The sequence below is a fragment of the Hyla sarda genome, chromosome 12 (genome assembly GCF_029499605.1).
Source record: "Hyla sarda isolate aHylSar1 chromosome 12, aHylSar1.hap1, whole genome shotgun sequence".
NCBI classification, from domain to species: Eukaryota; Metazoa; Chordata; class Amphibia; order Anura; family Hylidae; genus Hyla; species Hyla sarda.
In genome coordinates this window covers 4,628,042-4,651,352 of record NC_079200.1, presented here as the reverse complement: position 1 = coordinate 4,651,352, position 23,311 = coordinate 4,628,042, and the positions used below count along the sequence as shown (strand labels likewise).

Genomic DNA, 23,311 nt, shown 5'->3' with positions numbered 1-23,311 from the left:
CCGTGGCTAATAGCACGCAGCTCTGATCGCCGTGCCGCGCGCTATTAACTCTTTAGACACGGCGTTCAAATTTGATCGCGAACAGCTTACAGGATAGACGGATGGTCCCTACCTGCCTCCTTGCTGTCCGATCGCCGAATGACTGCTCAGTGCCTGAGATCCAGGCAGTCAAGCAGCAGAACATGAGCAGTCAAGCAGCAGAATCATCTATCAATGGTTTCCTATGAGAAACCATTGAACTATGTAAAAGATCAGCGTGTGCAGTGTTATAGTCTCCTATAGGATAACAATGATCAGTGTGTGCAGTGTTATAGTCTCCTATGGGAGCTATAACACTGCAAAAAATAAAAAATAAATAAATAAAAGTGAAGATCATTTAACCCCTTCCCTAATAAAGTTTGAATCACCCCCCTTTTCCCATAAAAAAAAAACAAAAAATAAAAAACTGTGTAAATAAAAATAAACATATGTGGTATCGCCGCGTGCGGAAATGTCCGAACTATAAAAATATATCATTAATTATACCACACAGTTAATGGCGTATGCGCAAAATAATTTCAAAGTCCAAAATAGTGTATTTTTGGTCACTTTTTATGAAAAAAATTATAAAAAGCGATCAAAAAGTCCTATCAATGTAAAAATGGTACCGCTATAAACTTCAGATCACGGCGCAAAAAATTTGCCCTTATACCGCCCCATACACGGAAAAATAAAAAAGTTATAGGGGTCAGAATATGACAATTTTAAATGTATACATTTTCCTGCATGAAGTTATGATTTTTTTTCCAAAAGTGCGACAAAATCAAACCTATATAAGTAGGGTATCATTTTAATCGTATGGACCTACAGAATAAAGAGAATGTGTCATTTTTACCGAAAAATGTACTGTGTAGAAACGGAAAAGTTACAAAATGGCATTCATTTTTTTCAATTTTGTCTCAATGATTTTTTTATTCCGTTTCGCCGTAGATTTTTGGGTAAAATTACTCACGTCATTACAAAGTAGAATTGGTGGTGCAAAAAATAAGCCATCAAATAGATTTTTAGGTGCAAAAGTGAAACAGTTATGATTTTTTAAAGGTAAGGAGGAAAAAACGAGGGGTTAAAGGGGTACTCCGGTGGAAAAATATATATTTTTTAAATAAACTGGCTCCAGAAAGTTAAACAGATTTGTAAATTACTTCTATTAAAAAAATATTTTCCTTCCAGTATGTATTAGCAGCTGTATGCTACAGAGGAAAATATTTTCTTTTTGAATTTCTTTTTTGTCTTGACCACAGTGCTCTCTGCTGGCACCTGATGCCCGTATCAGGAACTGTCCAGAGCAGGAGAAAATCCCCATAGCAAACCTATGCTGCTCTGGACAGTTCCTGATAAGGGCATTGGGTGTCAACAGAGAAGCACTGTGGACAAGACAAAAAAGAAATTAAAAAATAAAAGAATTTCCTCTGTTGCATACAGCTGTTAATAAGTACTGGAAGGATTAACATTTTTAAATAGAAGTAATTTACAAATCTGTTTAACTTTCTGGCACCAGTTCATAAAATTTTTTATTTTTTTTTTAAATAAAATAAATAAATAAAAGTTTTCCACTGGAGTACCCCTTTAAGACTGTTTCCTAATAGCGGAAATATAGTAACCAGGCTTACATTGTTTCAATGATGTTGCCAACTTTATGCTGATATGCCCGACGATGAAGGCAGTTGCGCGTGTGGAACATATCATACAGATTTCCAACCTCCTATAAAAGAAGAGGCAGGAGATTATACAAGGTTACACAATGGAAGAACCATTGAATTATAGTGTACATATTGTTTACATGTCCGCAAACACACTTTGTAATATATCTTCTGAAACTTAAAAAGGTCAACCTTCAATCTTGGCCATCATGAAAAACAAGAAAAACTCCTCTTGGACACAGATCAGTAACATAAGAGACAGCAAAGAAGAATGTCCTGGGGGGGGGGGGGGGGGAGCAGTGCTCCAAAGGTATGGGACACATAGCAGCTAATTCTCACACCATTAGAGGATGTAAAGGGGAAAACAGCTGAATATTGATGTATTGATAAGTACACCTTAAGTATGTTAATAAGGTTAACTCTGTGCCAAGACTCTGTTGGAAGCCACAACATCCTTTTCTCATGCCCAACATAGAGACTTCAAACATGGATGCCCTGCTCTAGGAGCCAGACTAGGAAGCCACCATGTACAAGCTGCTTCTTATTCTGGGTGGACTAGAGAAATTCATTACAAGGGCAGCCCATTTATCTAAATGACCATGATTTAAAGGGGTATTCCAGGAAATAACTTTTTTATATATATCAACTGGCTCCAGAAAGTTAAACAGATTTGTAAATTACTTCTATTAACATTTTTTAATCCTTTCAGTACTTATGAGCTTCTGAAGTTAAGGTGGTTCTTTTCTGTCTAAGTGCTCTCTGATGACACCTGTCTCGGGAAACACCCAGTTTAGAAGAGGTTTGCTATGGGGATTTGCTTCTAAACTGGGCGTTTCCCGAGACAGGTGTCATCAGAGAGCACTTAGACAGAAAAGAACAACCTTAACTTCAGAAGCTCATAAGTACTGAAAGGATTAATATTTTTTTAATAGAAGTAATTTACAAATCTGTTTAGCTTTCTGGAGCCAGTTTATATCACTGCAAAGACAATGCCTGGACAGGTACATCTATACACAGCATTATCAGCGGCTTGCCAGGGAGCCAGAAGGACCCACGCTGAGTGTTCTTGGAACAGCCTGTATAACGGGCTCACCTCTGATTAGAAAAACCCCTTTAGCTTCCAGTTATTTTGAGATTCTGTTGTGGGGTCAGTCTTTAGGATGTGGAAAAACAGTACGGCATGCATCAGCCCGAGATCCCTTCTGTACGTTTAAATCACTGGAAAACTGCATTTCTCTAAGGGTGGGTTCACACTACAATTTTACTGTATGGAAACCGGCCCGTATCTAATTCATTTCAATGAGCAGACTGGAGTCATTTAGGTCCAGTTAGAAAACCGGATAAGGGGCAAAAATTAGCCGACTAGAGTCACCATTTGACTCCAGTTGGCTCATTGAAATGAATTAGATATGAGCCAGGTCCGGCTGGGATACGGGAGCGCCCAGTTTTCGCTCCCGCCAGCCGGATCCCGTTCCCGTACAGTAAAAACGTAGTGTGAACCCACCATTAGGGTAGGTTCACACCACGTTTTTGCAATACAGTTTTTTTTATCAGGTTTTTCAAGAAAAAAAACGGATTCTTCAAAACCTGACTAAACTATATCAAAACGTGTGTACAAAGTTTTATCTGTATACGGTTAAAAACCGTATACTGTTTGAAAGATGATGTCCGGTTGCATCCGTTTTTTAAGAAAAAAACGTATACGTTTTGAACTTTTCACTCCATTATGAATTAAGTTTCACTTGTTTGATTGAAATTCCAAGAAAAAAAACTGTGCAAAGTCAAAAACCGTATGGTGAAAACTGGATGGAACCGTACACACATACAGGTCTGTACGGTTCCCATTGACTCCCATGTTTAAAAAAAAATGTATACGGGTCAATACGGTTTTTCACCCGGACCAAAAACCATGGTAGGACATGGTTTTCTGTCCAGAAAAAAAAAAAAAAGTTAAGAAACATGTGGTTTGAAAAATGGAGACAACCGTATACAATATGGTGCATACAGTTTTGAATGGAAAGTCTATGGCCACGGTTAAAAAAAAAAACTAAAAGGTATCCAAAAACTGTATAGAAAAATCGTGGAGTGAACCCACCCTTACAGGGATTTATTAATTTTGGTAAAAAACATTTTCTTACCTTCTCTCTGGTGCATATGTGTTTCTTTTTCCCAATCTCACAAACTCTGGCAAACTTAAGAAATCGCTTATAATCAAAGTTGTTTTGAATACCCAGATGATGACAGTCCCTATGTAAGAGAAAGAGAGGACAACATGAATTAAGAGTATGAAAGGGCTATGCCAGCCATTTATTTTCAGTATAACAAGACATTTGTTTGGCCAGTTTAGAATTAAAAACATACAGCCACCTGCCTATTGTAAGACAAATATAAATACAGGAAAAACACAGACTATGGAAAAAAAAAAATCACTAAAATTACATTTTTTACATTACATATTGTAAAATAACATTTTTACCCCTTAAGGACACAGCCCATTTTGGACTTTGAGAACACAAGAAATTTTCATTTTTGTGTTTTTGCTTTTTCCTCCTCCTTGTCTAAGAGCCATAACACTTTTTTTTTCCTTAATTTTTTCAGCTACAGACCCATATAAGGTTTTGTTTTTAGCGTGACCAATTATTCTTTGTGGCTCTGTAGATTTTATGGTAAAATAAAAGGTTGTCATTACAAACAAAATTATATTTTTAGGAAAGTGCACTTTATGGTAAGACTGACCTATTCAATTTATTCTGTGTGTCAATACGCCGCACTGTGATACCAAATATGTTGATTTTTCTTTTTTCCTTTTTTCTTCTTTTTGAAAAATGGGAAAGGAAGGCAATTTTAGTTTTTATTGGGTTGAGTCTAAAAATTAGATTTTTGTTTACTTACCGTAAAATCTCTTTCTCGAAGGATCCATTGGGGGACACAGACCGTGGGTGTATGCTGCTTTCTCTAGGAGGTGTGACACTATGGTAATAAAAAAAGTTGTCTCCTCCCAGCAGGATATACCCGCCTTCAGGCTCTGAGCTAATCAGTTTAAGTTCCAGAGCAATAGGAGGAGACCAACAGGTCAAGAAAAAACCCACACTGTCCGAGAACCAGAAGAAAAAAACATAACCGAACACACCCTCGGACAGAGAACCAAAGAAAACCCCAAAAAGGGCGGAAGCTGTGTCCCCCAATGGATCCTCAGAGAAAGAGATTTTACGGTAAGTAAACAAAAATCTCCTTTTCTCTATCGGCTCCATTGGGGGACACAGACTGTGGGACGTACCAAAGCCGTTCCTTGGGTGGGCAGGTAAGCAGCCAGGCAGACGGCCAATCCACTGCCGCCTGCAATACTTTACGACCCAGACTAGCATCAGCCGATGCGAAGGTATGAACTCGGTAGAACCTCGAGAAGTGTGCAAAGACGACCAGGTAGCCGCCTTGCAAATCTGCGAGGCAGAGGCTCTATTCTGGAGAGCCCAGGATGCCCCAACAGAACGGGTAGAATGAGCCACAACCCTGAAAGGAGGAATCTTCCCCTTACAGCGATAGGCTTCCGAAATGGCGGACCGAATCCACCGAGAAATGGTGGCCTTGGAAGCAGGTTGTCCCTTACGAAGGCCTTCCTTAAGGACGAAAAAGGAATCACACTGACGAAACGAAGAAGTGATTGAGAGATAAGACCGAACGGCCCGAATTACATCCAGCTTGTGTAGTAGGCGCTCCTTAGGATGAGAAGGAGCAGGACAAAAAGACGGGAGGACAATGTCCTCATTGAGATGAAAGGCCGAAACCACCTTAGGCAAAAAGGAAGGGTCTGGCCGGAAAACAACCTTGTCCTGGTGGGTCACCAGAAACGGAGAATGGCAGGAGAGAGCTGCCAATTCAGACACCCTCCGGATGGAGGTGATAGCAACAAGAAACACCACTTTCCAAGAAAGGAGGCGGAGAGACACCTCTCTAAGGGGTTCAAAGGGTTCACCCTGGAGGACAGTCAGAACCAAATTCAAGTCCCAAGGGGGAGAGGGTGACCGATAAGGAGGGATGGCATGCGCCACTCCTTGAAGGAAGGTCCGGACATGAGAATTAGAAGCCAGGGGCCGCTGGAAAAGAATAGCAAGGGCCGAAACCTAACCTTTAAGTGAACGGAGAGACAACCCCAGTTCCAACCTCGACTGCAAAAAGGAGAGAAGACGGGAAACCGAGAAGGTTACCGGGGATAAGTCCTGAGCTTCACACCAACGAAAATAAGACCGCCAAGTACGGTGGTAAATTCTTGCGGAGGAGGGCTTACAAGCCTTGAGCATGGTGTGAATGACTTGGGAAGAGAAGCCGCGGGCCCTCAAAACAACGGTCTCAACCGCCACGCCGTCAAATGCAGCGACTGTAAATTGGGGTGGCAAAGAGGACTCTGAGAGAGCAGATCCGGATGGAGGGGAAGGCGCAGTGGAGCGTCGTCCAGGAGCCTGACTACGTCTGCGTACCACGACCTTCGGGGCCAATCTGGAGCTACCAGAATGGCGGGGACGTCCTCTGTTTTGAGCTTCCTCAGCACCCTGGGAAGGAGCGGAAGGGGAGGGAACAGATAGGGTAGGGCAAACCCCACCCAAGGAATCACTAGGGTGTCCACGGCCAGAGCCCGAGGGTCCCGGGACTTGGACACAAAAGGAAGGATCTTCCGATAGTGCCGGGACGCGAAGAGGTCCACGTCCGGAATGACCCAGAGGTCACAGAGTTGAGCGAAAACCTCTGGATGTAGAGACCACTCACCGGGGTCGGAGGAGGGCCGAGCTGCGAGTGCCGCCCTGTCGATTTATGTACGCCACAGCCGTGGCGTTGTCCGTCTGGATGCGGACAGGACGGGACTGAAGACGGGACTCCCAAAGAAGAAGACAAAGAAGAATCGCCCGTAATTCCAATATGTTTATCGGAAGAAGGGTCTCTCTGGGAGACCAGAGTCCCTGAACACGCCGCCCCAGCCCGACAGGCTGGCATCCGTTGTAACTACCTGGCAGTGAAGGGGAAGAAATGACCGCCCTTGGAGAAGAAGGGGGGAGCGGAGCCACCAGAGCAGAGACTGACGGACCCTGCGACGGAGAACAATCTGACGATCGAGGGACAGAGGAGACCTGTCCCATCGAGAGAGAATCGCCAGTTGAAAGGGTACGGCCTCCATAGTTGCCACCATCCGACCCAGGACTTCCATACAAGTGCGGATGGGGACAGAGACCTGGGTCCGAAGGGAGCGGACCCCCGACAGAAGCACCAGACATTTGTCCGGCGGGAGGCAAATTCGGGCAGAGGCCGTGTCGTAGCGAAGTCCAAAGAAGGTTAGAGACTGGGTATGACAGAGGACTGACTTGTCCCAGTTGACCATCCACCCGAAGCGATCCAGAGTGTGGAGAGTGACGTCCAGATTCTCCAGAGTCTGGGCTCTGGTTGGAGCCTTGATGAGAAGGTCGTCCAGGTAGGGTATCAGAGATTCCCCTCGACCGTAACAGGCCCATCACTGGCGCAAGGATCTTTGTAAAGACCCAAGGAGCCGTGGCCAGACCAAAAGGGGAGGGCTACGAATTGAAAATGCCCCTCCGGAACCGCAAAGCGGAGGTACCGATGATGGCCTGGAAATATTGGCACATGGAAGTAGGCATCCTTGATGTCCACCGATGAAAGGAACTCCCCTTGTTCCAGGGACGCCACCACCGAACGGAGGGATTCCATTCAAAAGTGGCGGATAAGAAGATGACTGTTGAGACGCTTGAGGTCTAGGATTGGTCGCACAGAACCGGAACCACAAAAACATTGGAATAGAAACCCCGAAACCGTTCTCCTTGAGGAACGGGAACGATAACCCCCTGGAGAAGCAGAGACTGGAGAGCCTCCCGAAATTGCTCCGCCAGAGAAGGAGACCGGGGGGCCCGGGATCGAAAAAAGCGATCCCTCGCAAGGGAGGCAAATTCGATTCGGTAACCGTTGGACACCACGACCCGGACCCAAGAGTCCTGAATGTGTGAGGTCCAGATGTCTCGAAAAAGTAAGAGACGACCTCCCACCTGAGAAAAAACTGTGGGTGGGGGCCTCACTTCATGCAGAAGTGGGTTTGCGGTTGCCTGATTTGGGCACAAAACGGCCGGACCTGTTGGAGTCCGACTTCCAAGTAGGGCGAGCCTTATTTTGAGGCAACAAGGAACTCTTACCTCCCGTCGCCTCAGAGATAATCTCATCAAGGCGCTTGCCAAAAAGACGGCCACCCGTAAAAGGAAGTTCAGTGAGAGACCTTTTGGAAGCGGCATCTGCATTCCAAGCTTTAAGCCACATAGAGTGGCTGAGAGCCGCTAGGTGACCCACAGCAAAGGCAGAACAATGGGCTGACTGCATGGAAGCTGCGCACAGAAACTCCCCAGCTATAGAGCATTGGAGAGCCATAGCAGATAGATCCTCTGGGAGGGATCCCGCTAAGATACCCTGATGGAGCTTTTTGCACCACTCCGACAGGGCCTTGGACACCCATGTCGAGGCGAAGATGGGAAGAAGAGAAGAGCCAGCTGCTTCAGAGTCAAACTTCGCTAAGGATTCTACCTTCTTGTCCGTGGGATCCTTGAAGGCAGCGGCATTTGCCAGAGGCAGTGTAGTCGCCTTAGAGATCCGGGAGATTGGTGGATCCACTGAGGGAGGAGAAACCACCTTAGTAACAAAGTCCTTGTCAAATGGATAACGTTATTAAATCGTCTTGATTCCCGGGAACCTCTTGTCTGGAGGTTTCCATGCAGATTCCAGAATGTCGTCAAAGTCAGCGTGAGAGCTGAACCTTTGAGGTACTGGCTTAGCACGATGAAAGGATACTCCTGGAGTGACATCCGAAGATCCTGGGTCCTCTAAGTGAAAGGTGTCTCTTATGGCAGTCACCAATGAGTTCTCCGTTTCAACTGAGTCCGAGCGGTCCTCTGAGTCAGATGCCGGCTCGGAAGCCTCGGCCGCCAGTTCACCAGGAGAATGTCAACGAGTAGAGGCAGTCCTGGAGGGGGGCGACCCTGACCGGGTACGCGGCTCTGGCGTGGCAGAGCGGCGACTCAGAGAACATCCTCTGCAGGAGCGACGTTTGTGCCCAGATGACAGGGGGGGGGGGGGGGGACCCACGAGGGGAATGCTCACGTCTATCTGAAGACTCAATGGAAGAGTCAGACGAGGCACCCCTAGTACGCTTGTGAGAGCATGAAGTATGTGGAGACGAGGAGCGGGCCCTCTCGGAAGCCCTGCGCAGGGAAGACCCCTTCAAGGCGGACACCACTTCCCGGGAGGCCTCAGGCACCAAACGGGATACTTGGGTCAAGTCAGCCATATACTGGGTCAGGGAAGAAACCCAGGCTGGTGGAGGTGCTGAATCCACCGGAACCGAAAGGGCATCAGGGGGTACCAGGGGGTCTGGGGGAGCAGGCAGGGCAAGTGGGCTCAGCAGAGCCAGGCATCTTGGTATTACAGTGCTTACAGACAAAATAAGTCACTGACGTTCCAGGTTTCTGTTTAGAGGGAGGAACAGCTCTGGGTACAGACATTATGAGAAAAAAAGACAGGAACTTTCTCACCCTAGTCTGTGTTCCCTTGCAGCTACAGTGAGGAGAACGGCTCCGTGCAGCTAGTGTGAGAAACAGGCCAGCCAATAGTAGAAGGGGGCGTGCCTGAAGCAGAGGCACTAACTAATTGGCCCCCTCTGACTGAAAATCGCGCCCACGGCGCTGATTGGAGGCTACCTCGCGCCTCAGAAGAGCTCCAACAGCCCTGTGGGCGGAGCTACAGACAGGCCGAGAAGAAGCTGTAATGGCGCCCGCTCCTTGTCTCGAGCGCACATGTCAGCCGCATATGGGCCCGGGGGAATAGAGCGGGCGGCCGATACAGAGAGACTGCCGGCGAAAGTGAAAGTAAGCCGGCGCGGAGAGAGCCCGGCCCGTACCAGCGCCGCGGCTGTCAGCCGCATGTAAGGCGCTGCGGTCGCAGTCACCAGGAACCACACACACACAGTGAAAATACACAATGTAAAGCATAGAGTACATGCCCCCTAAAATGCCACTGCTCCACCAGAATAAAAGTCCAGCCCCATAACCTGAAAAGGTGGGCCAAAAACAGGGGGTCTCCGCGGAGAAAAAGGGGGAAAGTGCTTACCTCAGTCAGAAGAACTTACCTAATGGAGTCCTCAGTGAAATCTTCAGTCAGCTTTAGTTACCTGCATCACGCCTGGCTGCTATGCGTGAGCGAGGCGAGCAGGGAAATAGAGGGACCCGGACCCATGAGGTACCAACCTAGGCGCTGACCGTTGGCGAGGGGGGGGGGGTGAACAGTGCATATACGCAATGTCTGTGCCCCCTTACTCGTAAGGGGGAAACAGGGAACCGGAGTCCCTGAGTCCCCACCTGAAAACAGGAAAGAAAAGGGAATAAAAAAAAAAAACCTAACACGTCCCTATACTAGGAAAACAAAAAATCAGAAGACCTGGTCTGGAGAATTTCAGACCATGTCCACCTCCTGCAAGACACTAAGCTTAAACTGGTTAGCTCAGGGCCTGAAGGCGGGTATATCCTGCTGGGAGGAGCCGACTTTTTTTTATTACCATAGTGTCACACCTCCTAGAGATGGCAGCATACACCCACGGTCTGTGTCCCCCAATGGAGCCGATGTATTAAAAAAAAAAAAAGTTTTCTTTATCAGATCAACCACCCGAACTGCCACAGATGCTGTGATTAGTATTGATCACTGCATGTAAGGGGTTAATGGCGGACATTAGCACGATCGCTGATGTCCGCCATTACCGGTAGGTCCCTGGCTGCTGATGGCAGCTGGGTCCCGTGGTCTATGATGCAAATGTAGATACTACACTTGCGTCATAGCTGTAGCGGGACATGGGATGTAGAGGTACGTCCTGGTGTGCAATCCCAGGAGCCAAGTGTGTGCCTGTACGCCCTGCGTCATTCAGGGGTGTAATATTCCAGGTTTTACAATCACAATGCCGCTGGGCGCCAGACTGGGATGTGATTAGCACAGTGTCGTCATTACTATTAGGATAAGTTACCTAATCACAGTCCTAGATAAGACAAGGTTGTGACACTATACACACAGAAAACCAAATACCCTGCACACTCTAGTCTCTTGTCTGGGGACTAATGTAGATAATTTCTTTGTGAACTAAATTCATTTATTTCAGCTGCTATAAAAATGAAAAGTAGCGTTGGTGCAAGGTATTGGTAAAAAAAAAAAATAATAAATAAAATTTGGTTTTTACGCAGCAGTGCGTAACAACTTAAATTTAGTTTTTTACCACAATTGGTGGAATTCGCAATCTCAGTATTTACAAATTGTCCTAGGGGGCAAATGGAATTATCCACTTCTACATGTACACTAATGGGAAGATTTATCATTGCCTTCCTGACATTTATTGACTGAAATTTGGTGCAATTTTTTTTTGCACAGTTTTTGCGCAAAAGCTTTGCACAATTTCAAAATATAAAACTTTGGCAAAAGTGACTGGGAGATGCAGTGCTTCATTCTTGACTATGCAGTGGACAAGATTTACAGTGGGGATCAAAAGCTTGGGCACCCCAGGTTAAAATTTGTATTAATGTGTATAAAGAAGCCAAGGAAAAATGGAAAAATCTCCAAAAGACATCAAATTACAGATTAGACATTCTTATAATATGTCAACAAAAGTTACATTTAATTTCCATTATTTACACTTTCAAAATAACAGAAAACAAAAAAATGGCCTCGGCAAAAGTTTGGGCACCCTGCAGAATTTATAGCATGCACTGCCCCCTTTGATAACAATCCATGACACTGGCAGGTCTCAGCTTGCCAATCATCATCTGGGAAGACCAGATGTCAACCAGATTGATGTCAATCTCAAAGGTTTTAAATGCCCAGACTCATCTGACCTTGCCCCAACAATCAGCACCATGGGTTCTTCTAAGCAGTTGTCTAGAAATCTGAAACTGAAAATAGTTGACACTCACAAAGCTGGAGAAGGCTATAAGAAGATAGCAAAACGTTTTCAGACGTCAATATCCTCTGTTCGGAATGTAATTAAGAAATGGCAGTCATCAGGAACAGTGGAAGTTAATGCAAGATCTGGAAGACCAAAAAAAATATCAGACAGAACAGCTCGCAGGATTGTGAGAAAAAAAATTCAAAACCCACGTTTGACTGCACAATCCCTCCAGAAAGATCTGGCAAACACTGGAGTTGTGGTACACTATTCCACTATAAAGAGATACTTGTACAAATATGGTCTTCATGGAAGAGTCATCAGAAGAAAACCTCTTCGACGTCCCCACCACAAAAATCCGCGTTTGAACTTTGCAAATGAACATATAGACAAGCCTGATGCATTTTGGAAACAAGTTCTGTGGTCCGATGAGGTTAAAATTGAACTTTTTGGCCGGAATGAGCGAAGGTACGTTAGGAGAAGAAGGGGAACGGAATTTAATGAAAAGAACCTCTGTCCAACTGTTAAGAATGGGGGTAGACCAATCATGCTTTGGGATTGTATTGCAGCCAGTGGCACAGGGAACATCTCACGAGTGGAAGGAAAAATGGATTCAATAAAATTTCAGCAAATTTTGGATGCTAACTTGATGCCATCTGTGAAAAAGCTGAAGTTAAAGAGAGGATGGCTTCTACAAATGGATAATGATCCTAAACACACCTCGAAATCCATGGGGGATTACATCAAAGAGGCGTAAACTGAAGGTTTTGCCATGGCCTTCACAATCTCCTGACCTCAACATAATTGAAAATCTATGGATAGACCTTAAAAAAGCAGTGCGTGACAGAAAGCCCAGAAATCTCAAGGAACTGGAAGACTTTTGTAAGGAAGAATGGGCAAAGATACCTCAAACAAGAAATGAAAGACTCTTGGCTGGCTACAAAAAGCGTTTGATACTGAAAAGCTGTGATACTTGCCAAAGGGGGCAATACAAGATATTAACTCTGCAGGGTGCCCAAACTTTTGCAGATGCCATTTTTTTGGTTTTCGGTTACTTAGAAAGTGTAAATGATGCAAATAAAATGTAACTTTTGTTGACAGATTATAAGAATGTCTAATCTGTAATTTGATGCCTTTTGGAGATTGTTCCATCTTTCCTTGGCTTCTTTATGCACATTAATACATTTTTTTACCTGGAGTGGCCAAACTTTTGATCCCCACTGTATTAACTGTATCTTAACCCCTTAAAGGGGTATTCCAGGCCAAAACTTTTTTTTTATATATCAACTGGCTCCGGAAAGTTAAACAGATTTGTATATTACTTCTATTGAAAAATCTTAATCCTTCCAATAGTTATTAGCTTCTGAAGTTGAGTTGCTGTTTTCTGTCTAACTGCTTTCTGATATTTTCCCATCATGCACAGCTCCCGGGACGTGACATCATCATTGAGCAGTTGACAGAAAACTTCAGAAGCTAATAACTAAGGAAGGATTAAGATTTTTTAATAGAAGTAATTTACAAATCTGTTTAACTTTCTGGAGCCAGTTGATATATAAAAAAAATATTTTTGCCTGGAATACCCCTTTAAGGACTCAGCCCATTTTCACCTTAAGGACGCAGCAAATTTTCATTTTTTCCTCCTTCCCTTCTAAAAATCATAACGCTTTCAATTTTGCACCTACAGACCCATATAAGGTCTTGTTTTTTTGCGTCGCCAATTACTTATTTTATAATATAATCTGCGGCGAAACAAAATTTTAAAATTTTATGGGGCGAAATTAAAAACAAAACAAAAACAACACTATTTTGTAACTTTTGGGGGTTTCGTTTCTACGCAGTGCACTTTTTGGTAAAAATGACACCTTATCTTTATTCTGTAGGTCCATACGGTTACAACGATACCCAATTTATATGGGTTTTATTTTAATATTTAAAAAAGTATAAACTACATGCACCAAAATTAGTATGTTTAAAATTGGCATCTTCTGACCCCTATAAAACTTTTTTTTTATTTTTTCATATATGGGGCTATATGAGGGCTCATTTGTTGCGCCATCGTCTCTAGGTGCACAATTTTGGACTTTAGTATTTTTTTACGTGTACGCCATCGACAGTGCAGTTTAGCTAACCTTATATTTTAAAAGTTCGGACATTTACGCACACAGCGATACCACATATGATTATTTTTAATTATATTATTTTAAAAAATGGGAAAAGGAGGTCATTTAAACTTTTAATAGGGAAGGTGTTAATGAATTTTTATTCACTTTTTTTTTCATTCTTCTGATTGCATATACTGATCAATGCTATGTCATAGCACAGCCATAGCATAGCATTGATCAGTGTTCTCTGCACTGTGCTGCTCCTGCCTACTGAGCAGGCATGGAGCAGTAGATTGCCGATCGGAGGACAGAGGGGCAGGTGAGGACCCTCTCGTCGTCCGGTAAGCTGATCGAGACATCGCAATTTTTTCGCAATAGTCCCAATCAGCTCCGCTGAGCTGCCGGGACGCTTTTAGTTTCCTTTTAGATGCCACGATCAACTTTGATCACGGCGTCTAAGGGGTTAATGCAGGGCATCAGCCCGATCGGCGGTACCCGGCATTAGCCGTGGGTACCTGCATCCCTAAGAGGTTAATGTGCAAAAATATCTCAGTGCAACTGTTGTGGTAGGTTGACTCCCACCCCCTTAACAATAAGTTTGTAAAATTTGGTGCACCAACTGTACCCATAGCTGTCCCTTATACGTAACCTCTTAAGGACCCATGGCGTATGGATACGCCCTCACACCCTGGGCCTTAAGGACCCAGGGCGTATCCATACGCCCTGGCGGTTTGCGGTCCCTGCCGAGCGCCGGGCAGAGATCGGAAGCAGATGCCTGCTGAAATGCTTCAGCAGGCATCCAGGGCAAACGCCGAGGGGGGGACAAATCGCGAGGGAAATCGCCCTTGCGATCTGCGGTGATACCGGATGGATCGAGTCTCTGGGACCCGACCGCCCGGTAATTTTGCATGATCCCGGTTGTCACAGACAGCCAGGACCATGCTAAGTATAGGAGCGAGGTGGCACCTCCTCCTATCCCCCTGCAATCCGTCGGTTAGCTAACCGACCAATCGCAGGGGGGGGGGGGGGGGGGGGGGCGGTTACTTCCTCCCCCCCTGCCCGGCCCCTGGAAGTCCGGAGAGGACAGGAGGAAGACCGGAGGACGCGACGGGGGAGTGCTGGAGCCCGGCCCCGGTACTTACCTCGTCCCTGAAGATCCGGATTCCGGCGATGAAGACGGTGGTGGCAGCGACAGGTGAGTTCCTCTTCAGCCGCGGTCGGGCCCTTTACAGCAATGCACGTCGCCGTAAAGCGACATGCATTGCTGTAATGGGACCCTGTATACTACAACTCCCAGCATGCCCAGACAGCCCTTGGCATCTGGGCATGCTGGGAGTTGCAGTTTTGCTACATCTGGAGGTCCACAGTTTGGAGACCACTGTGCCCTTCCAGATGTTGCAAAACTACACATCCTCAGCATGCCCTTACTGTCCAGGCATGCTGGGAGTTGTAGTTCTGTAACATCTGGCCCTTCAGATGTTGCAGAACTACAATTCCCAGCATGCCTGGACAATTTTGGCATACTGGGAGTTGTAGTTTTGCAACATCTGGAAGGGCATAGATTGGGAACCACTGTATTAGTGGTCTGCAAACTGTAGTCCTGCAGATGTTTCAAAACTAAAACTCCAAGCATGCTGGGCGTTGTAGTTCGGCAACATCTGGCTCTAAAGATGTTGCCGAACTACTACTTCCAGCATGCCTGAGAATGTTTGGGAGTTGTGGTTTTGCAACAACTGGAGGCACACTGGTTGGGAAACATTGTCTGTTTCCTAACTCAGTGTTTCCAAACCCGTGTGCCTCCAGCTGTTGCAAAACTATAACTACCAGCATGCACCGATAGACTGTGCATGCTGGGAGTTGTAGTTTTGCAACAGCTGGAGGTCCCATCCCCCCTGTGAATGTACAGGGTACATTCACATGGGCAGGGGGCTTACAGTGAGCATCAGGCTGCAAGTTTGCAATGCAGCAAATTTTGCACGGCAGGTCAAACTAGCAGCGGGAAACTCTCTGTAATCCCCCGCCCGTGTGACTGTACCCTAAAAACACTACACGAACACAAAATAAAATAAAAAGTAAAAAAACACTACATATACACATATCCCTACACAGCCCCCCTCCCCTCCCCAATAAAAATGAAAAATGTCTGGTATGCCACTGTTTCCAAAATGGAGCCTCCAGCTGTTGCAAAAGAACAACTCCCAGTATTGCTGGACAGCCGTTGACTGTCCAAGCATGCTGGGAGTTTTGCAACAGCTAGAGGCACCCTGTTTGGGAATCACTGGCGTAGAATACCCCTATGTCCACCCCTATGCAAATCCCTAATTCAGGCCTCAAATGCGCATGGAGCTCTCTCACTTCGGAGCCCTGGCGTATTTCAAGGCAACAGTTTAGGGCCACATATGGGGTATCGCCGTACTCGGGAGAAATTGCCTTACAAATTTTGGGGGGCTTTTTCTCCTTTCACCCCTTATGAAAAGGTGAAGTTGGGGTCTACACCAGCATGTTAGTGTAAAAAAATTAAATGGTTACACTAACATGCTGGTGTTGCCCTATGCTTTTCATTTTGACAAGAGGTAAAAGGGAAAAAAGCCCCCCAAAATTTGTAATGCAGTTTTTGTATTTGTAAATGCGACACGCCCCCGAGCAAAATTTGCTCTCAAAAAGCCAAATATGACTCCTCCTCTTCTGAGCATTGTAGTTCGCCCGTAGTGCACTTCTGGTCAACTTATGGGGTACCTCCATACTCAGAAGAGATGGGGTTACACATTTTGGGGGGTATTTTCTGCTATTAACCCTTGCAAAAATGTGAAATTTGGGGGGAAACACACATTTTTGTGAATTTTTTTTTTTTTTTTTTACATATGCAAAAGTCGTGAAACACCTGTGGGGTATTAAGGCTCACTTTATTCCTTGTTACGTTCCTCAAGGGGTCTTGTTTACAAAATGGTATGGCATGTTTTTTTGTTTTTTTTGCTGTTCTGGCTCCATAGGGGCTTCCTAAATGCAACATGCCCCCCAAAAACCATTTCAGAAAAACGTACTCTCCAAAATCCCCTTGTCGCTCCTTCGCTTCTGAGCCCTCTACTGCGCCCGCCGAACAATTTACATAGACATTTGAGGTATGTGCTTACTCGAGAGAAATAGGGCTGCAAATATAAGTATAAATTATCTCCTTTTACCCCTTGTAAAAATTCAAAAATTGGGTCTACAAGAACATGCGAGTGTAAAAAATGAAGATTGTGAATTTTCTCCTTCACTTTGCTGCTATTCCTGTGAAACACCTAAAGGGTTAAAAGGCTGACCGAATGTCATTTTGAATACTTTGGGGGGGTTCAGTTTTTATAATGGGGTCATTTGTGGGGTATTTCTAATATGAAGACCCTTCAAATCCACTTCAAACCTGAACTGGTCCCTGAAAAATAGTGAGTTTGGAAATTTTGTAAAAAATTGGAAAATTGCTGCTGAACTTTGAAGCCCTCTGGTGTCTTCCAAAAGTAAAAACTTGTCAATGTTATGATGCAAACATAAAGTGGACATATTGTATATGTGAATAAAAAAAAAATTATTTTGAATATCCATTTTCCTTACAAGCAGAGAGCTTCAAAGTTAGAAAAATGCTAAATTTTCAAATTTTTCATAAAATTTGGGGATCTTTCACCAAGAAAGGATGCAAGTTACCATAAAATTTTTACCACTATGTTAAAGTAGAATATGTCACGAAAAAACAATCTCGAAATCAGAATGATAACTAAAAGCATTCCAGAGTTATTAATGTTAAAAGTGACAGTGGTCAGATGTGCAAAAAATGGCCGGGTCCTAAGGTGTAAAATGGCTGGGTCCTTAAGAGGTTAATTATAAAAAAAAATAAAAAAAAGTATCCTAAAAATTTTAGTAATTGTCAAAAGAAATTGAAAAAAAGTCAATTTATGCTCTTTGGGGGAGATTTGTTATTTGTGGCAGTCATTCCTCCTGTTTTAATTTTTTTTTTTTGCTGTGTTTTTTGCTTACTTGTGCCAAATTTATTTAAATGGTGCAGACTTTTTTCATTTGTGCAAAATGTATCAATCACCTCAGAGCTTGCTGTAGGATGTCACTTTTCTAAAGGTAAGGTAGTGGTATGATTTTTTTTTTTTTTTTTTTTTTAAGGTTTGCAAACTTTTTTGCGCCTTTTTTGGGGGACACCTTACTGATGGGTATATGCTCTTGCCCCTAGGAGGCGCTGACACTAGGAAATACAAGTCGGCTCCTCCCTGGCAGGATATACCTGCCAACTGGAAGTGAGGTAATCAGTTTTGTCACAAAGCAGTAGGAGAAGCCAACAAGGAAATACGTCCGAAGGACCCTAGAAAGGAAATCCGGAAACAACCCAAGAACCGGAAAAAAACAGTCTGGAAAAAAGGAGTAAGAAATGGGTGGGTGCGGTGTCCCCCAATGAAGGCTACGAGAATGAGATTTTATGGAGAGTACCAAAAAATCTCCTTTTCTCGGATGCTCTTCATTGGGGGACAGCTTACTGATGGGACATACCAAAGCAGTCCCCATAGGGTGGGAAAAAACAACCAGAGAAAAGGAATCAGTCCTGAGTTTGAACTCACGATTCCACAAGGCCTGCGGACGAGCCCCCCTGGCGGAGACCCCATAGGTCCAGAAATTGAGCTCCCGGAAGACCTCCCATCCAAGGAGATTAACTAGGACGCCAATGAAGGGTCATCCTCTGGATAGACCCAAGACACCTGGGTCATTTAGAGAGACAAGAAACCAAGGGAAAAAAGGAAGATTGACTTCCGCAACAGAGAGGTATGGAGCATGAGAGCAAGGACCTGAACAGCCGCAGACCAAAAGTGTCCGGGCGACAAACTTCTATGAAGTAGTGAAGGCGCAGAACAGAAAGAGTCTTGGCTGAATCACTACCAAAGCCCAAGACCAGAACCAACACCAAGGCCCAGGAGACCGAAGGAGCCACCTGAAAGGAAGGCATACCACAGCTTCCCAGAACAGAGTCCAAGCCAAGGGGACCAAATAGTTAATAGACCCCAGTGGTCTGACCGGACCAGAGCACTCTGAAGAAAACATCCCCCCGGAACGGGAGCGGATGGAGACACAAAAGAGAACCCATTTGGGATTCTCATTGTCTGGGCACAGGAAGGAGGACTCTACGAGACTATGGTGCCAGTGAAGTACAACTGACACAGACACAAGGGAAGGAAGAACACACTCCTCCCAGGGAAAATGGACAAACTCTTCCCACAGGGGAGAGAGCCAAGGCTGCGTGAGCAGCAGGAAATGACCAAAAAAACAGAATGAGAGCTAGGCTGCGAAGGTGGACAGCGAGCACACAAGCCTAGACAGGAAAAAGGCTTAGTCGAAGGCTCCCAGCAAAAAACAAGAGCCCCACCAGATACTTCATCTATAGTGGGAACAGCAAGACGGCACCATCTAGGTGGCCGTAAAAAATAAAATTAAAACTCAATAAAATAAGGGCGGTCGAGAAGAAAACCCAAGTATCGACCCATGCCAAGCACCCCGATTCCCACACCCCTTGTGGAAAGGGGATTGGCAAAACATGCCAGGCGCAGTAAGAGCAGAGAAATGCTGCCCCACAGCCATGGGATAAGTACTGGGCGGACGGGGCCCCCGGGCCCCAGTGGCAAACATCGACGTATGGAAGAGCCACCTTGTGTCCCAAAAGGAATCAGAATCCTGTACACAGGATCCGGGCAAAAAATACAAAGACGTGTGGAAAGCTACTCCAGACAATGACAAGGGGGAACCTGAGTCACCCCGGACAGAAAACCCCGGAAGAAACACCCGGAGGTATAGGGAGGGGCTGAACTGACTGTCGCCTCAGTAGGCCTTATGTCAGAGCAGAAAACGCTCAACCATTGCAGAACTGCGGAAACAAACTCACCGGAAGCTCCGAGGCCCACCCAACCGAACAAAAGGAAAGGTGGGCTCTAGACCCACATAGCGGCCTTAGCACATGTAGGAACACAGAACTGGGTACCCCACGACAGCCGTGGGGTACCAAGACTGCAGACACGAAAGAAACTGCAGATACACGCGCTACAGAACTGCACGTGGAAGAGGGACACTGGACTGCGGCTACAGCAGCGGCAGAAAAGGGGAGGTAACCAGATGGATCAGAACACCATGCAGACACAGTCCAGCTATGTGGGAAAGGGACCGTGGCCACACCGGGACCTGCATACGGAAACACATAGTGGAATGAGATATCAGCCTGTAGACAGAGGAGCAGGCATGCAAAGAGGGACCTGGCCAAGTAGGTAACCCTGTAAGCCAGCATGAGGTGCATTGTATAAACTGCATCATGGCAGTGAGAACCTGAAATACCGTCCACGGGGTGAAAATACATGGCAGGTGACCCGAAGAAGCAGTCTTGTCAAACAAGACCACCACTAGGCGATCGGTGAAAAGGGAACAGCCAGACAGGTGATAATTGGGCTCCTTGTCAAAGGAGGAAGGGCGGGGAGCCTGAGAAACCCCACCCCCTAGGAGAAAGAGGGAGGCAGAGAGGCCATGGAATGCATCCCTGCATCCCGTGTAGTGTCCTTGGGACACAACAGGGGGGTACTGGAACTCCAGTCGCAAAAACATCAGCCGTGCAACCTGTGACAGTCGGCAGAAGAAAACATGTCTGGTTCACTGTATGGGTCCATAGCGGACAGTGAGTCATTCCGTAGGAAACCTCGTACAGTAGCGAGGAACCGGAGGTCCAGTCGCAGATACACCAGCCATGTGAGGTGTGACAGGTGGTGCAGGAAATCCTGCCTGGCTTACTGGTATGGGCCCATAGAAGGCAACAAATCAGTTCGTCGGCACCTCGTGAGGTACCGGAACTCTAGCCCCAGACACAGCAGTCGATTGATGTACGATAGGTGGTGTAGGCAACTACTGTTTGGCATACCGATATGCATCCATGGAAGACAACGAGTCATCCCGTCGGCACCCTGCTAGTATGGGTCCGTAGGAGATAACGAGTCACAGAAGTTCTCCATATACCGCATTCGGCAGTGGGGCATCGAAGCCGCATCCACAGAGACATCAGCCGCGTGACAGTCGGCAGGGGAAACCATGCAGACCACAGTCTGGCTTACTGGTATGGGTCCCTAGGGGACAGCCAGTCATTCCATCTGAAACCTTGCATAGCAGTGAGGTACCGGAATTCCAGGCACGGATACACCAGCCATGTGATGTGTGACAGGTGGTGCAAAAACCCTGCAGACCATTACCTGGCTTACAGGTATAGGTCCATAGAAGATGAGTCATTACATTGGCACCTCGCTCAGTAGAGAGGTACCGGAACTCCCGACCCAGATACATCAGTCGTCCGCCGTTTGATGTATGACAGGCGGTGCCACTGTCTGGCTTGCTGGTATGGGTCCATAGTAGACAATGGAACACTCAGTTTGGACGCCTCACACAGTAGTTAGGTACCGGAACCCCAGATGTAGATACACCAGCTGTTTGATGTATGACAGGTGGTGTAGGCAAGCATGCAGACCACTGCCTGGCCTACAGGCAAGGATCCACAGAACACAACTATTCATCGCATCAGCACCTCACTCAGAAGTGAGGTACCGGAACTCAAGCCAGAGATACATCAGCCGTGAATTGTGTGACAGGCGATGTAGGAACCATGCAGACCACTGCCTGGCTTACTGGTAAGGGTCCGTAGGATATATTGGGTCAGTTCTCCATATACCGCACTCAGCAGTGGGATATCGGAACTGCAGCCACAGATACATCAGTCGTGAGGCATGTAACAAGCGGCAGAGGAAACCATGCAGACCACTGCCTGGCTTACTGGTAAGGGTCCGTAGGATATATTGGGTCAGTTCTCCATATACCGCACTCAGCAGTGGGGTATCGGAACTACAGCCACAGATACATCAGCCGTGAGACAAGCAGCAGAGGAAACCATGCAGACCACTGTCTGACAGACTGGACAGACTGGTATGGGTCCCTAGTAGAGAACTAGAGAGGTACCGGAGTGCCAGCCGCTGACGCGGCAGCTGTGAGATGAGAGACAGGTGAGACCACTGTTTGGCACAGAGATATCAGGTGTAAACCCTTCCCACACAGGGATATTCCCATGGTGACCTAGCGCTGGATGTAAGGATCCGGAGCACAAGATGCCTAGCCTGTGGAGAAGGGAACATATAGTATGAAATGCTAAGAACACCCCAGGATCGGTGGCCGGCAGACATAACGGATGAGGAACCTCAAAAGGCGACCTAAGTGTCCGTCAGGAACACCAAGAGCTTGCACAAGGTTAGGAGAAAACGGATATCTCGGATATATCCCAGATAGTTTCCAAGAGACCATGCATCCCTGGCATTACAACCTACTATGGCGGTTGGATGCTCGTTCGCCGAGGGGGGGAAAATATACTCATCTCAACTGCCACATACTCACCCTCGAAAGTCTTCAACCAGCTAGTGCCTCCTGCCTTTTGCCGACATGGCGAACAGGGGCTAATGGGGGACCCGGACCCAGGGTACACCGCCAGCGCTGGTTGTTGGCGAGGAGGGGTTAACGGGTCATCCCCATTCCAATGCACTGTGCCCCTAGCTCGTATGTGGGGGGATCAGGCAGCGCCATGCTCCTGTCGCCCCATGCTAGAAAAAATAAAAAAGGAGAGAAAAACTAAACGTTAAGCCTGAAACTAGGAAAATAACAAAAAGAAAAGAGACATGGTCTGGGTAGCCCCCAGACCTGTGTCTTGCTTCCTGCTGACACTAGCTAAAACTGATTACCTCACTTCCAGTGGGTGGGTATATCCTGCCAGGGAGGAGCTGACTTATTTTTCCTAGTGTCAGCGCCTCCTAGTGGCAAGAGCATATACCCATTAGTAAGGTGTCCCCCAATGAGAAAAATATATTTCACTGCAATTTCAATAATGATTCACTGCATTTCACAGTCAGTTTTGCAGATAGTTATTTTAAAATTGCACAAAAATTCTGAGACAAATTACAGCCAATAAAATGTCAGGAAGGAAACGATAAATCAAAATGACGAATGGCAGAGTTCATCCAATGGTGCTATACAAGGAATTAGTATCCAACCTAACAACAGATGTTTTATCAGTCAGTCAATGTGATTATGACCATGTCTGTCTTTAAAGACAATGGGACAAATGGGAGAAGTGCAGCGAAAAAGAACTTCTCCTATCCAAAAGGATAGGGGATAAGTTATAGATCGCGAGGGGGGTCCAACCGCTGGGACCCCTCGCAATCTCATGAACGGGGCCCTGGCAGTCTGGAAGAAGTAGCCTTTCTGACCCCCGCAGGAAGCCGACACACTCCGTCAATGTATCTCTATGGGAAACATGGAGGGGGCGTGTCGGCCGGCGCTCCGACATTCAGGAGATCGCAGGGGGTCCCAGTGCTCTGATCCCCCGCAATCTATAACTTATCCTCTATCTTTTAGATAGGGAATGTTATTTTTCACCACAGAACTCCTTTAATTACCATGAAATGCTGCAACAAACAGCAAGGTGATGCAAGGATGGATAGAAAACCCACACAGGTGCTCACAAGTGCCACTGC

The 23,311-nt window shown here is 46.0% G+C and overlaps 1 protein-coding gene across 4 annotated transcripts in view; it reads right to left on the bottom strand.

Annotated features, from left to right (window-relative positions):
• SAMHD1 (SAM and HD domain containing deoxynucleoside triphosphate triphosphohydrolase 1) overlaps positions 1-23,311 on the bottom strand; it is a 92,128-nt gene that overhangs the window by 21,306 nt on the left and 47,511 nt on the right. For all 4 annotated transcript variants that reach the window (XM_056549350.1, XM_056549351.1, XM_056549352.1 and 1 more), the window contains exons 9-10: positions 3,818-3,926; positions 1,650-1,741 (exon numbers count right to left, since the gene is read on the bottom strand). In XM_056549350.1, the coding sequence (XP_056405325.1) occupies positions 1,650-1,741; positions 3,818-3,926 (201 nt within the window). The remainder of the gene's footprint in view (positions 1-1,649; positions 1,742-3,817; positions 3,927-23,311) is intronic.